At 35.6% G+C, this 17190-nt stretch overlaps 1 protein-coding gene across 1 annotated transcript in view; it reads right to left on the bottom strand.

Moving 5' to 3' along the window:
• Nucleotides 1-17190, bottom strand: part of LOC124721662 (probable medium-chain specific acyl-CoA dehydrogenase, mitochondrial) — a 181092-nt gene that overhangs the window by 161165 nt on the left and 2737 nt on the right. Inside the window, exon 2 of the mRNA XM_047246732.1 lies at nucleotides 4111-4198. Coding sequence (XP_047102688.1) covers nucleotides 4111-4198 — 88 coding nt within the window. The remainder of the gene's footprint in view (nucleotides 1-4110; nucleotides 4199-17190) is intronic.

The raw sequence follows: 17190 nt of genomic DNA, 5'->3' as shown, positions 1-17190 counted from the left end.
CTGTTAGAATTACACATTGGAGGAACTTTATTAAATGGTTTTGTGGACTTCACCAATTTTTTGCACTGGAAATCTGAGATCATTTAATATTCCAATTTTGGATGCCAGATGTGCATTTGAATTTTTGTGGGACTTCTTTGTGTTGGCCACAGCTGGGTCTTGTATTAATTTTCATGGTGCAATAAACAGTCAGGACTTTTATGTAGTCTTCATTTGCAGAACAGTGATTTGCTTGGGGTTCCATATCTCAGAATGTAGAAATTTCATAGTCTTGTCTACAATGTTTGGGGACTCATGAGTCAGTTTTGGACGTTAATAGTTTGTTTAAGCTTGAGTGATACAGAACTTTTCATATATTCCATAAACACTGTTCAATGGTACCTATTGTGAGTCTGAACTGATATTAGTCACTAGTACCTATTATGAGCTTGAAGTGGTATTTAACAGCAAACAAACTTTCAGTTTTATTACAATCAATTTTTAGGGATACAGTAATCTATAGTACCTTCCTACTTCACTGTTACTGTTACTGGTACTTATTTGTGAACTTATGGGAAACTTAAGCAACTGTATATGGCTCTATGTTATCTAGGGGTCTGGCTACATTTACAATTTTCATTTCAGATAATAATCAACTGCATTAATTGCATTCCAAATCAGCCATATTCCAGGGGCCAGAATAATTTATTAATAATAAGCTTGTGGTAACATCACAGCTGGATGCATAGCCTCAGGAAATCAGTTTCAGACAGACAGAGCCATCTATGGACTGTCATAATAATGGATTCATCAGACCATCAGGCATTTTAGAACCAGGTAATTGTCTTTAGTTACTTATTTACAGATTCCACAGATCTGTTTATGACTACACACTGGCAAAATACATGAAACTTAATAGCACAAAAGCCTTTAAAAAAAAAAAAAAAAAAAAAAAAAAAAAAAAAAAAAAAAAAAAAAAAAAAAAACCCTGAGCACATTAGCTTTCATCACCACTTGTGCTAGAAGCAAAATACATACTTAAAAACAAAACAAACCTTTGTCTACTACATAACACATGCTGCATGTGTTTAATTAAATATTCAACTATGAAACAGAGGAGGTGATCCATCAGAAATGAGAACAGATTAAATGTAAGATTTGCTTTCAATGTCTGACGAACATTCTGTATGACATGGCAAATGATCAGTTGTCTTACTGGCTTTATTTCAAATTTTTTATCACCATGCATACCCAAAAATTTGAAGCATTTTAACCTAGTCAGTAACACATGTCTATGTGCAACATTAATTAGTAGTGTTACTCTGCTTGATGTATCAAACAGAATTTATTATTTTTCTCAAATTTCAGAAGAGTCCATGCAGACAAACACTTACTTAGTCTTTGAGAAACACTAACATGCTGCAGCTCTCTCTCCAAGTGGATTGTTGTACTGCACTGTATATTACTGGGCCTCTTTCACCTTTCGGTGATGTAAGACATATCAGTTGAGAGATGATATGATGGACACAAGGTTTTTACCATATAACATCAATATGGAAAGTATGTATTGCTACTCATCATACAGAGGAGGCCCTGAGACACTTTCATTGTGCCTGTCTAAGATTGTCTACTGCAGAAGAAGGACTTTGTCTGAAAACTTTTATATTTTAGCAAACACACAAGCACAACTCTCATACACATGGCTACAGTTTCAGAGCACTAGAGCCCTACATTTTGGATATATATTTTGTAGTTTCAATATAGTAAAGAAAGTTGTGGTAGAATTAAATAATTTAGGAGTAAAGAAGACAACACACTAAATAGTAAAAGCATTTAGTTGTCAACAGGCACATGAAAAAGACTGAAAATTTGCCAGCTTTTGGACAAATCCGTTAACAAGCTGGAGAACCAAAACACGCACATGCACACACACGCGCACACACACACACACACACACACACACAACCTACCTTTGCAGCTACACTGTACCAGCTGAGCATAAAATGCCAGGATTGCAGTTTGGCAGGTGAATTGGGGTGAAGAGTGGTGTCGAGTGTGGTGCATAGAAGGGAGAAAAGGTGAGAAGCAGGAGGGGGGATATCTGGCAGCTCAGAGGGACTCAGCCAGTGAGTGGGATAGGAATTCCAGAGCAGGAGGCATATACATCTACATAGTACTCTGCAGACCACTGTACGTTGCATGGCAGTGGCTACCACAAACCACTATTAGCCATTTCCTTTCCTGCTCCACTCACAAATAGAGCAAGGGATAAATAACTGTGTATTAGCCCCCCATATGGGCCCTAATTTCTCTCATCTCATCTTTGCGGCCCTTACACGAAATGTATGTTGGCGGCAGTAGAATTGATCTCCAGCTGGCCTTAAACACCAGTACTCTAAATTTCCCCAATAGTGCCTCATGAAAAGAGCATTGTCTTCTGTCCAGAGATTCCCATTTGAGTTCACAAAGCGTCCTCATATTTTTTGCATGCTGACTGAACCTACCAGTAACAAATCTAGCAATGTGCCTCTGAACTGCTTTGATGTCTTCCTACACTCTGATCTGGTGGGGGCCCAAAATACTCAAAAAGTTCTGAACAATGGGAGACACTAGCATTCTGTATGCAATCTCCTTTATGGATGAGCTACTCTTTCCCAAAATTCACCCAATACAACAAAAGCGAGCATTCCCCTTCCTTACTATCAACCTCACCTACACACTCAATTTCATATCGCTTTGGAACATTACGCCTAGATATTTAATCAACGTGACCATGTCAAGCAGCACACTACCAATGTCGTATTCGAACTATTTTTTCTACTCATCCACATTAACTTACATTTTCCTGCATTTATAACAAGCTGCCATTTGTCACACCAAAAAGAAATTCTGTCTAAGTCACACTGTATGCTCCAACAGTCACTCAAAGATGACACCTCCCTGGCCATAAATAGCTGTTCACCCAGTCCATCAGACCATTTGTATACATAGAGAATAACAGTAGTCCTATCACACTATCCTGGGGTACTGCTGGTAATACTATTGTCTTTGATGACCACAGCAGCAGGTGTACAGGATAGGAATGTGACACATGCAAACTGGAGATGGTGAGTTGTGCAGCACACCACGATGGTGATGTGAAGGCTTGGTTGGGAATGAGTGACAGGACAGAGAAGGGTGAGACTGTTGGATAGAGGGTGTTAGTGCAGTAGGTTAGCAGAGATTGAGGCCAGGAGAAGATTGTGGAAGTGTAGGATGTGTTGCAAGAATAACTTCCATCTGCATAGTTCAGGAAAAGTGGAGTTGAGGGGGAGGATCCAGATGGCACAGGTTGGTAAGTAGCCATCAAATTCGAGCCTGTAGGCTCAGCAGCATGTTCTGCCACAGGGTGTTCAGTTCCGTTCTTAGCTGCAGTATGCCAGTGGCCATCCGTTCTGATGGACCGCTGGTTGGTGGTCATGACCACAGAAAATACTGTACACAACTCACTTTCAGCTCAGCATATCAGTCCAGAAAGAAGGGGTGACACGCATAGCATCGTTGACCATACCTAGACAATGATTACTCTATATAGAGCCTCTAACACTGTCAATGGTATGCCTCTCACCATCGAGAGGGTACATACTATGCAGATTAATTATTACTGAAAGGACAGCTCTGGGTGCTAGGGGGACAGTAATTTCAGCACTTTCAGTTCCTCACAAACTATTCAGACAATTGACAACACATTTACTTGCAGTAAATATTCTGAGAGACTGTATTTTCAATAGAGGATGCATTTTACATCAGTAGTAAATAAAAATTTCTACTAATGAACATACAGCTTATACAGAACCAAATATGTAACATTGTTGAAGCTAAATATGTCCTTATTATAATACTAAAAAGGTAGATATAATAAGCAGTAATCGTTACTAAAATCTTGAAATAACGATGGAGTATGCCCTCAGAAAACAACAGACAAATGGAAATTCCACTAATGGAACTGATTATATTGGTCATCAATTTTCAGTAATAAATTTAGTAATGCATTGTAGATAGGTTTTTGAGAAAAAAGTCACTGACAACCTAGATGAAAATTTAGCTAGCAATTTAAAAATGTTTATTCCTCTTAACTAATAGTATTTTTACCAAAAGAGTAACCACTCAGTGGTTTCTTGTCAGCAACAGCACCACTGGAAAATGCTCTCAAGCCGCTTTGCAGTCCCCTGTGAAGGACCTGAGGAGGAGGATAACACTGTATGTAACTTGTAAGAAATGATATTAGTCACATATGATAGTAAAAATAAATGTGTACACAATATGAAAAGAAATTTCAAGTACAGCACATATTCTAAATATTGTTATGAGAGAGAGAGAGAGAGAGAGAGAGAGAGAGAGAAGGGGAGGAGTGGGAGTTGAAGTGGGAGGGGCAGGGGGAACTATTATGCCAGTGGTGGAGAATGGCTTAAAACACCCAATTAAAACCAATTACTACTTTGAAAAGCTCGTAAAATGACATAATTTGGAGTGCCATTATTCAAAGGCCTGAATTTTGAAATAATCCAATAAATTTATAAAAATTAAAGTAATTGGAGGGAGCATTTTCAAGTAATCGCTGTTTTCCAGAAACTTCTTAGGAATCAAATTCTGTAATAGGATTTTCACTATTGACTCTTTTGCACTACATGATATGCTGGTCATAATTACCTTGCCAATATATGAACTTTTTACATTAAAAAATGTGAAATTTTGTTCATCAGATATATTAAATACATTGTTCATTATGTACATCCAACATTAGGAGATCCTCATTAATATAAAACATGCTGCAAAAGTATAATGTGAGGTACATATTTTTCTGAAGAATTACTATTATTAACTTTAATGTTCACTCCAGAAAGCCTTAATTCTGTGCTCCTCAGTAATGCGAAAAAAGTGGGAAAAATTAAAATTTATACATATGTGGAAATTCTTGTACTAATTTGTAAACATACACTTCTTATGTGCATAATTAGGACTGGTGTAAGTAAATACTGTACATTATTGTATTTTGTTGGTTCCTATTCACAATAGAAATTATTTTACATATTTTTGTGAGTATAAGTGTAACATTACAAAGCATTTGTAATATATCATATTACTGCCAATTTATATACACATAAATTGTTTCTGCTAATAAATTTATCATAGAAATAGGTATTGGCTATAAGCAAGTTCTTTCTCTTAAACTGTGCATTTTAGTAGCTGTAAAGTTATTGGATTTGCATGTTGCTGAATAACAGAAGTCTTTTTGGTCAAAATTAGTGCCTCTAACCTTTCGTGTAGATGACTGTAATTCTTAGAACAGATCATAGGATTTGGGCAGTAATTTGAAAAATGGAATATGTGATTTTCATTTAACTTCATTGAAAAGAAAATACTGAGGAGCTTTTATTTGTATGTTTTGAACAGGTTTCTCCAGGGTAGTCTTGAATTAAAATTACTATTATTATTCTTTCTTTCTTTTCTCAGACATAATGTCTGGTCAAAAATGGAAAATGACACGGAACTTGATCAAGCATGACTTCCATTTAACTGTACGGTATATGTTATATTGCATTTAGGAACTTTCGGGTAATTGAACATGTATCAATAATTACAGATTTCTGTAGTTGTATATATAAGTTTGGATGTAGCTGTATTGCATTGATGTACTGGTGGATATTGTGTGGTATGACTTCTGTAGTTGATAGTATAATTGGTATAATGTCAACTTGATCCTGATGCCACATGTCCTTGACTTCCTCAGCCAGTTGGATGTATTTTTCAATTTTTTCTCCTGTCTTCTTTTGTATATTTGTTGTATTGGGTATGGATATTTCAATTAGTTGTTAATTTCTTCTTTTTATTGGTGAGTATGATGTTAGGTTTGTTATGTGGTGGTGTTTTATCTGTTCTAATGGTTCTGTTCCAGTATAATTTGTATTCATCATTCTCCAGTACATTTTGTGGTGCATACTTGTTTGTGGGAACGTGTTGTTTTATAAGTTTATGTTGTAAGGCAAGCTGTTGATGTATTATTTTTGCTACATTGTCATGTCTTCTGGGGTGTTCTGTATTTGCTAGTATTGTAGATCTGCTTGTGATGTGATCTACTGTTTCTATTTGTTGTTTGCAAAGTCTGCATTTATCTGTTGTGGTATTGGGATTTTTAATAATATGCTTGCTGTAATATCTGGTGTTTATTGTTTGATCCTGTATTGCAATCATGAATCCTTCCATCTCACTGTATATATTGCCTTTTCTTAGCCATGTGTTGGATGCATCTTGATCGATGTGTGGCTGTGTTAGATGATACGGGTGCTTGCCATGTAGTGTTTTCTTTTTCCAATTTACTTTCTTTGTATCTGTTGATGTTATGTGATATAAAGGGTTGTAGAAGTGGTTATGAAATTGCAGTGGTGTAGCCAATGTATTTATATGAGTGATTGCTTTGTGTATTTTGCTAGTTTCTGCTCGTTCTAGGAAGAATTTTCTTAAATTGTCTGCCTGTCCATAATGTAAGTTTTTAATAAGTTTTTTATATCGATAAATCCCCTTCCTCCTTCCTTTCTGCTTAATGTGAATCTTTCTGTTGCTGAATGTACGTGATGTGTTCTATATTTGTGGCATTGTGATCGTGTAAGTGTATTGAGTGCTTCTAGGTCTGTGTAACTCCATTTCACTATTCCAAATGAGTAGGTCAATATGGGTATAGCATAAGTATTTATAGCTTTTGTCTTGTTTCTTGCTGTCAATTCTGTTTTCAGAATTTTTGTTAGTCTTTGTCTATATTTTTCTTTTAGTTCTTCTTTAATATTTTTATTATCTATTCCTATTTTTTGTCTGCATCCTAGATATTTATAGGCATCTGTTTTTTCCATCACTTCTATGCAGTCGCTGTGGTTATCCAATATGTAATCTTCTTGTTTAGTGTGTTTTCCCTTGACAATGCTATTTTTCTTACATTTGTCTGTTCCGAAAGCCATATTTATATCATTGCTGAATACTTCTGTTATCTTCAGTAATTGGTTGAGTTGTTGATTTTTTGCTGCCAGTAGTTTTAGATCATCCATGTACAGCAAATGTGTGATTTTGTGTGGGTATGTTCCAGTAATATTGTATCCATAATTTGTATTGTTTAGCATGTTGGATAGTGGGTTCAGAGCAAGGCAGAACCAGAAAGGACTTAATGAGTCTCCTTGGTATATTCCACGCTTAATCTGTATTGGCTGTGATGTGATATTATTTGAATTTGTTTGGATATTAAGTGTGGTTTTCCAATTTTTCATTACTATGTTCAGGAACTGTATCAATTTAGGATCTACTTTGTATATTTCCAATATTTGTAGTAACCATGAGTGGGGTACACTATCAAAAGCTTTTTGGTAATCAATGTATGCTTAGTGTAGCGACCTTTGTTTAGTTTTAGCTTGATATGTCACCTCTGCATCTATTATAAGTTGCTCTTTACATCCTCTTGCTCCTTTGCAACAGCCTTTTTGTTCTTCATTTATAATTTTGTTCTGGGTTGTATGTGTCATTAATTTCTGTGTAATGACTGAAGTTAATATTTTGTATATTGTTGGTAGGCATGTTATGGGGCGATATTTAGCTGAGTTTGCTGTGTCTGCTTGATCTTTAGGTTTCAGATAGGTTATTCCATGTGTAAGTGTATCAGGGAATGTGTATGGGTCTGCAATGTAACTGTTAAATAATTTAGTTAGATGTGAATGTGTTGAGGTGAACTTCTTTAGCCAGAAATTTGCTATTTTATCTTTTCCAGGGGCTTTCCAATTGTGAGTAGAATTAATTGCTTGGGTGACTTCATGTTGCAAAACTATCACTTCAGGCATTTGTGGTATCATCTTGTATGTGTCTGTTTCTGCTTGTATCCACCGTGCATGCCTGTTATGTTGTACCAGGTTTGACCATATGTTGCTCCAGAAGCGTTCCATGTCTGTTATGTTTGGTGGATTGTCTATTTTAATGTGTGTGTTATCTATTGTCTGGTAAAATTTCTTTTGGTTTATGTTGAATGTTTGGTTTAGTTTCCTTCTGTTTTCACTTTTTTTGTATCTTCTAAGTCATTTGGCCAATGCTTGTAATTTCTGCTTCTTTTGATCTAATTGCTCTATCGCTTCTTGTTATGAGATTTTACCTAACCTTTTTCGTTTATTTTCTGACATTTCATTTCTTATAAATTGTGTTAGCTGTCCGGTGTCTTTTCTCAGTTTTTCTATTCTGATCTGTAGCCTGTGTTGCCATGCTGGTTTTGTGGGTTTCTTCTGTGTGTTGGTTGGTTCTGATCTCTGCCTAGTGTGTATATTTAGTGTAGTGAGTGCTCCTATATAAACCAGTAGTTGTAACTCTTCCATAGTTGTGTTTTCATTTATTTTGTTATGTATGATTGTGTTGATAGTTTTGATTGTTGTTTTGACTTGAGGGTTATTTGGCGGTCTATGCAAGAATGGTCTAATGTCTGTATTTGTGTCTTTGTATTCTATATATGTCAGCTGAAATTTTTCTTCTATATCTATCATGTGTGTTACTTAGTGTTCTATTTGTGCTTGTTCTGGTGGCTGTCTTAAGATTTCATTTTCCTCTGATTGTTTAATTGATGTGTGTTGTTCTTTGTTTGTTTGCTCTGGGATGTTTGAGTCCATTACTGTATTTTCTTCTTCTTCTGATTGCACATTTTTTGTTCCAGTATTTGTTGTACTTGTTGTTTGATGTTTTGTAATTCTGACTGGGATATCCTGTTATTTTTGATTATTCCACGGATCTGATCAGCTAGTCGTTGTTCTGTTAAAAATTTTAATTCTGGGTATCTGGTAATAAATGTTGTGTATACTTGTGATCTGTATCCAGTTGTGTTGGTTTCTAGGTTTGTTGCTTGGTAATAACAGAACATGAGGTGTCGATTAACTTCATCTGACCATCTCATCCTCTGTCTTTGTTTTCCTTCTAGGGTGGTTGCAGGAAGCATATCCTGCAAAACACCTCTATTTGGATTTAAATCATTTTCCAGTTGGCTAGCAGTGTTGTTACCATTGTGGGCGGGCATAGGGTTCAAGCGTCGTCCCCGACCATGACGGCGCTTGTCCGAGGATTATTATTATTATTATTATTATTATTATTATTATTATTAAGAACTATTACAGGCTCTTCCAATCTGAAAACCTAGGCCAATTTAAAAAGGCAAACATTATGGTTTAAGAGATTATAGATAATGAGTTCATTATACAAGGGGTGCAAAATCAAGCTGAACAAAGATGAGAGAAAGAGACCAGGTATTTCCTTTCAATAAAACAACCCTGAAATTTTTGTAAAATGATTTGGTGCATTGAAGCCTGCTTTTTGTTGATTGCAGGTCTAATGCATGTCAGTTTCTGAACTGCATCTAATGATGCAAAGTTAATGTTTTGTAGATATATCATTTTCAATTCACTGCTACAGCAATATCTGATTAAATGATTAACAAGTCACTCATACCATATCAATACCCAGATGAGGAAGTATGTGATGTAAGAGAATTAGATAGGACCTGCCATGGGCAAAGAAAAACTACAGGCAGGTTGCATTGAAAAGGTAGAATACCAGCACTTGAACACTACCATTTGTGTATGAAAGGTTTTGTTTCTAAACTGATCGTACAGCCTATACAGGAATATCACTCAAAAGTGAGATTTGTATGATTGGCTAAGAGGAGGAAATCAAAAATAAAATGAAGATAGCTTGAATAATTACTGTTTTCTGCATGGGAGTGCATAATGAATGCTTAATAATCTGTGCCAGCATACATTCAGAAAATATGTCTAGAAGATCAGAAAAGACCAATTCAGAAAAATTTCCAGACTACTCCAAATATTCTCAAACCCTTAACATACCTCTCCCATATGACCATGAAAATAAAATTAAAACAGGCTCTATCACAGATGTTCATGTAAGCAATCCTTCCTGCACACCATACATGAGCAGACTGGGAATACATATTTGAAGGGGTCGGAGAGATATAGTCATAAGACACACTTTTGTCAAAATTAAGATATTCACTCAGAACTACTTCAATCCAAGATGAGGAGGGCATCGTTAAGAATGTCAGTCTTTCTCCAACAGGTCACAGGTGATGACATAGTGTCGTTCTATACTCTGCCACCTGATGTCTTCTTCAGAAGATACATAGTCACAAGTCACATCAAAATGGCTAAATGCTAACATACATCTGAAGGTGCATTGCACATTCTAGGCGTATACGGCAGTGACAGCAGTGTAAATGAGGATCCTGATCCTTCGGACAGTGACGGTGATGAGTCTTGGTGTCCATCAAGCAACAGTACTAGCTCAGTAGATGTTTTGGTAAGTATACGAAAACATTTTTTACTGGTGATCATTGTTCAGTGGCTTGTGACTTTGTTTCTCGTAACATTGCTCTCACAGTTGATCATCGTTTTTTGTGTTAACGAGAAACCTATAGAGCCTAATTTTAATGACTACTAATTACAGTAAAATATAGTTTTCATGGCTACAAACTTGTAAGAATATTTTTATTATCAATGCCATTTCAGCAGCATATAATGATTTGTGTGGCTTGTGACTACGTGTCACAGAAGTTCTGTAACTATTTTTCTATTCATATTAGGAGCTTGAAATAAGTAGTGCAAATGAAATATCACCCCAGAAACCAAGCTCTTCAAGGAAAAGAAAGCGCAATATTGAGCAGTGGAAAAAAATTAAGGCCAAACGTCAAGGTAACATGGATCAGCAGTACATGTCTTCTAAAACCAACAAGACTGTTCAGGCAGCATCTTTGGGAAGTCCCGGTAGTTATTCAAGCAAGTGCTATACGAAACTACTCAGACAAGAAGAAAATATTTTTCAATCATTTTAGGACATAGGAAACGTTAATGCTCAGAATACTTACCTAATGTGTTGTATGGAAATGGTACCAAAAAAGCGAAGATTTGTTTCACTGCTTTCAAACATGAATGGACCAATAGTAACAAATTTACTTTACCTTGTTCTGCTTCACATTTCTTTCTTTCACAGCTAACCAAAAAGACTACAAAGCAACTTTCATCTAGAGCTCTGACATTTTCATACAATGTGAAAGTAAATGGAATAGAAGTCATGATTTGCAAGCAAGCTTTCCTCAGGGTACATGTCTTACAGAACCACATACGAAGAGTGAGGAATTTGCAACAGCAACTGAAGCTGGGTCTCACAGTTCCAAAAGAAGATGGACGAGGTTTGTATATTACATTTTACTATAAGGTATCCATTTCAACCAAATAAAATAATGTTTAAGTATAATAATAACATGAAGTAATGTATCAACTCGTGTGGTCTTTTCTTTCAGGCAAATGTGGCAATCATCCACATAAATTTCAAGACAAAGCTGTGCAAGGTGTCAGAGACTTCCTCAGTGCTATACCAAACTATAAGTCACTATAGCAAGCAGTAGAACTCCACCGAAGTATATTTTGCATGTGATCTCACAACTGCATTCTTATTTCAGGACAAATACTCTGAAGTCTATGTTAAATTTGGACGCAAAAATTGCCCTGAATTTGCTTTGTGATACAGTGGGGACACGCTTTTCCTTGCAGTATTCAAACTGTCGAAGAGCGACACCTGTTCAACATGTGATGCCTTTCTAACAGCAACGAGTAACCCAGAACTATGTGCAGAAGAAATTACACAAAGGAAAACACAACATGAGTTGCATCTAAGAAAGGCTGATAGTGGGCAGAATATGATCATGTCTTTGACTTCCCTGACTAAAGAGACTGTGAAAGAGCACCAAGTAATAGCAATGGACATGCAACAAACATTTCTCATGCCAAAACTAACAGTTAGCCCAGAATTCTAAAAGAGAAAAATATTGTGGGTCAAATAAGGGATACATGTTTCTGTGGAGTGAGAAGGATGGAGAAAGGGTTCAGAGTAAGTTGGGAGCTGTTTATTCAAATACTTAGAGATAACTAACACATGAGCCAAAAATCGCCACATAATCACAGATAAGTTTAAGGGCCAGGCAAAGAATTGGTGTCTTATTGCTCTGGAAAGTATTCTCGTTGCCACCAAAAGATTTGAATCTGTGCAGAATTGTTTCTCTGGGTAGGTCACACTAGACTTCCCTGCAATCGTGATTTTGGTCGCATTGAAATTTATGCGAGAAACAGACGTCCAGTAGTATACACGCCAGATGAATGGGCAGAAGTAGTCAAATCTGCTAGTCCAAAAAATTTCATCAAATGAAAGTGCACAGACAAGACTTCAGAAGCTTGGGAGATCTGAAGTCATTAATCTCGATACCCACTCTAAATAGATCTGGAGATTCCATTCGTTTTAGAGAAGTAACTCAATTTAAGTCCCCTTCACAATAAGTGTGAAGCACTGCTACTCAAATATAGGAACCTACATCAGTGGATCTATGTAGCAACAGGAAAGGAAGATCTGCTGAAGCAGATCTATTTCAGCTGCCAATAAAATATAGAAAACCACTTCAAATTAATCAGAAAATGATTGATGACATGGCATACATACCTGAAGCATATCAAAGCCTTTTTCGGTCATGTGCTGGAAATAATGAGAACGATGATGACGTAGAAGAACTTCCTTGATTTCGCATTCACGGTGTAAAATGAAGCATTAGATTGACTTACCTGTTATGTATGTGTGTATGTGAAAGTGCAAAAATTGTTAAAATTTATTAGTTATTACATAATTTTCAAAACAAAACCTTAAAAACATATTTTGTGTTCTAAATTATTTTCAGGGAGACACAGTCATAAGCCATTTTCGACATCATAATTAAAATGACTCTCAAATTAATATTACATAACAGAAAGAAGATAATGTATTTTAAACAAGGTTTACAATGTATTAAAGTATAATTAAAAGCAAAAAGAAAGTGTCTATTTTTTCTTCAACATTTTTATACTTCCGTGAAACTTTAAAGTCACTGTATCTCAAAACTAGTTGAATGTGGCTTATGACTATCTCTCTCTGACCCCTTCATTTGTAAGCTACTCTACAGTAGAAAGTATGCCCTGAAATGCTCTTAATACTAATCTGTGGGATGTAAATGTAAACAGAGTAACATAAGTTGATCAGACTAAACAGATACAATATATTAATAGAAATTCTTAATGAAGATCTATTTATTTATGTATTAATTCCTCTCTCTTGAAGCACTTACATACAGTCATAATCATGAGTATGCCAGATGTACAAAAGATTTTATAAAGTGTGACTGACACATCAGGAAACTAGTAATGTGTAGTACCATAGAGAACATAAATATAAGTAGCCTATAATAAAGAAAGATTGTACATTACAAAACAACATACACGATTCACAAAGAATTTACCATGTGGTTAACAATGTTTAGTTCCATATCTAACTATTAAGTTACTTACCAAGAAACACAATAAAAGAATACAGTGCACACCAAAAAATTTCTAAATGTGATTAATAGTAAAATATGATCTGAACATTATTCAGTTGCTTGCATAGTCATTATATACATAAGACAAATTACCAGAAGAAACAAAAATGCATAGAAAGAATGTACAAATAAGGAGCATTATCATTTATTTGGTAAATCAGGTCAGCGTTTCAGTAGTTTTCATATCCTTAAGTTGTGTAAAACACTTCCTTTTTCAGCCTTTTTTGGGTCTTATTTTTGTAGCTATTGAGAGAGGTGGCATGTTCCTGCACAACTAATGCACTGAATTCTTTTTAAAGTTGGGCTGTAGGTATGTCTATCTTTGGTACCTCAATGTAATACTTGTTGAACATTAAAGTCATGGGACAGTAATATGCACATATACAGATGGTGGTAATATCGCATACACAAGGTATAAAAGGGCAGTGCATTGATGGAATGATGGAACTGTAATTTGTATACTCAGGTAATTTATGTGAAAAGGTTTCTGATGTGCTTATGGCCACATAATGGAAATTAACAGACTTTGAACATGGAATTGTAGTTGAAGCTAGATGCACGGGACAGTCCATTTCAGAAATCATTAGGGAATTCAATATTTTGAATTCCACAGAGTCGAGATTGTGCTGACAATACCAAATTTCAGGCATTACCTCTCACCATGGACAACACAGTTGCCAACAGCCTTCACTTAAAAGTCAAGAGTGTTTGCATAGAGTTGCCAGTGCTAACAGAAAAGCATCACTGCATGAAATAACTACAGAAATCAATGTGGGGCGTTTGATGAAAATATCCGTTAGGACAGTGCAATGAAATTTAGCATTAATAATAATAATAATAATAATAATAGCTTTATTCAACATTGAATGATACACTACACATGTACAAAGAAACAGTAATGATTAAAGTTATTTGTACAATACACAAGACACATTCTTCTGAATATGTCATTAATTTACAACAAAATTACAATTAGATGTTTACTGATTTCTATTCACATAATTTCGCAAAGCATTTGTTGTTCTTCATATAAGTATGGTACTCTTCTAATGTGCAGAAAAGGGTGTTTTACTAAAAATTTCTTAAGCTGATGTTTCAGTTTAATTGTAGGAAGAGCCATGACTGCACTAGGCAGTGCATTAGGTAATTTTATACCTGTGTACTGAGGCCCCTTTTCGTAAAGTGCTGTTCTGTGGCTTCCAATGTAAAATCTTTCTTTATTTCTAGTATTGTACTGGTTGAAATCTGAATAAGTGTTTGGGTGCAGTCTTTTCACAAGCAATATGGCTTTTAGAATGTATGTGTTTATAGCAGTTAACACCTCTGTTTTTGGAAACAAGTTGTGACAAGATTCCCTATATTTTGCTCCACAGATTATTCTCACACCCCTTTTTTGAAGAATGAGTAGCTTATCTAGATAATCTTTGAGCTTTGGTTGTTGCCCCCCAAATTTCAATACCATAGTTCACGTGAGAGGAGAAAAGAGCATGGTATGTAGTCTTTAGGACTACAATGTCTCTACAGAACTTGCTAATAGTACTGATTGCACACATATTTTTTGACAACTTAGTTGCTAGGGAGTCAATATGTGTCCCATTTCAGGTTGCTTTGGATTGTTAAGCCAAGGAATTTTACACTAGACTCTTTCTTTACCAATTTGTTGCCAATGTATTATTTAATTTCATTAGTCAAACTACTTTTGTTAAACTCCATGAAACATGTTTTACTCGTGCTTACATTTAAGTGGCTTTCATTAAAAAACTGAACAATTTCTTTGTCACATTATTACACTCGGCCTCTAGTTCATTACATGATTCCTTTTTACACACAATGGACATGTCATTGGCATACAGAACAATTTTGGAAAATATAGTACAGTATTTAATATCATTTACATAGATCAAGAACAGAAGGGGGCCCAACATCGAGCCCTGGGGCACGCCATACTTTATGCAAGTAATTTCTGATTTGTAGGCACCAGTTTCCATTTTAAGTAGAACAAACTGTTTTCTATTGCTCATATAACACTTTATTAGGTCATAAGCAGCACCTCTAATGCCCATGTTCCATAGCTTGTCTAATAGGATGTCAACATTCACACAATCAATGGCTTTTTCCAGGTCTAGGTATACACCTGCGACATGTTCCTTGCTTTTGATACCCCCTAACACCTCTTCAATTAGTTGAGCAGCTGCAGTGCTAGTTTATTTACCGTTTAGGAATCCATTTTGAGTTTCGAACATCAGGTTGTGTTTGTTAAGAAAGTTTATAATCCTGTTGTATATAACTATCTTTCTCAACTATTTTGGAAAAGACAGGAAGGATTGAGACTGGTCTGTAGTTTTCTATTTTGTTGTTGTCACCTTTCTTAAAAATGGGTGTTACCTGTGCTATTTTTTAGTCTGTCTGGAAAGGTGCCTGATTCTATTATATTGTTGACTGCTACAGACAGAGGTAGAGACATTTTGGCTACAAGCTTTTAAAACATTAATATTTAAGCCATCACACCCAGATGAATTAGAGGGTTTTAGAGAGCTAATGATGCTCATTATTTCTGCACAGTTTGTGGGGGCTAGATATGTACTATGGTCACATGTATTACCTTTAAAACTGTAGTGCATGTTTTTATGTTTGTCATTTATGGCTTCCCCTTCAGAAGAAAAATATTCATTAAAAATATTTACAATTTCCAGTTGGTCTTTTATGAGCATGCCATTGTGGTTAATAGTAAAGTCCATACAGGATTTGTCATTGCAGGTTCTAAAACTGTTCATGACTGCCCAGATGCCAGCAGTTACGTTGTGTGAGTTTTGAAGCTTATTTGCAACATAGTTGCTCCTGGTCTGTGTGAGTAAGTCCTTATATTGTTTTTGATATATTTTGAAGGCGTCCTTTAGCACAGGAATCTCTCTATTATTCAGTATTGCACTGTGGAGTAGTTTTAATTTTTCCTTCACTTCAGTGACATTACTGTTCACCCAAATATTTTTGTTTATATTTTTTGTTTCTTTCTTTTTTGTGATTACAACTGGGCATGTGGTATTAAAGCAGTAATAGAAGTCAGCAGCAAAGCTATCATATAAAAAGCTATTATTTTCAAATCATTTTATTTGTGCTAGCACGCAGTTTGTAACTAAAAGAATAATGTATACTGACAACATAAATAGACTAAACTGTTGCTCTGTGGTGACAGTGGGGGCCTCATGAAGCTCCAATTTAAGCTGTACTGCATGGTGATCTGGGACGGCTAGTTTTAAAACTGATGCACTGTGGGATAGGTGGGTCATGTTTGTTATTATGTTGTCAAGACATGTTTTACTATTGCCAATTTCTCTAGTGGGTTCCCAAATGAGTGGGGTCAGGTTAAATTCATCACACAGGCGATGTAACTTTTTTTGCTGACGTCATTTGTTAGTAAATCTATATTTATATCCCCTGTAACTATGATATTTACATGACCATTTGGCTCAGGGAATGTTGTATCTATATAAACAAGCAAGTCAGAAAGATTTACAAAAAAGGTATCTGTATTTGCTGCAGGTGGCCTGTAAACACCGATAACTGTTATCTCTACCCCATTTTAGGTTTATTGCAGCAAATTCTGAGACTCCTTCCAAGCAGAAGGCACTCACATCAATAACATTAAAATTACTTGCATTTACAGTGAAAATTGCTACACCTCCCTCAGTCTTGTCTTTTCTACTAAAGGTTGTGCAGAATTTCATACATAGTGGTTGGTACAATGAAGCTCTGATTAG

This window comes from Schistocerca piceifrons, chromosome X (genome assembly GCF_021461385.2).
Source record: "Schistocerca piceifrons isolate TAMUIC-IGC-003096 chromosome X, iqSchPice1.1, whole genome shotgun sequence".
Taxonomy (NCBI): Eukaryota; Metazoa; Arthropoda; class Insecta; order Orthoptera; family Acrididae; genus Schistocerca; species Schistocerca piceifrons.
This window is presented reverse-complemented; position numbering and strand designations above follow the sequence as displayed.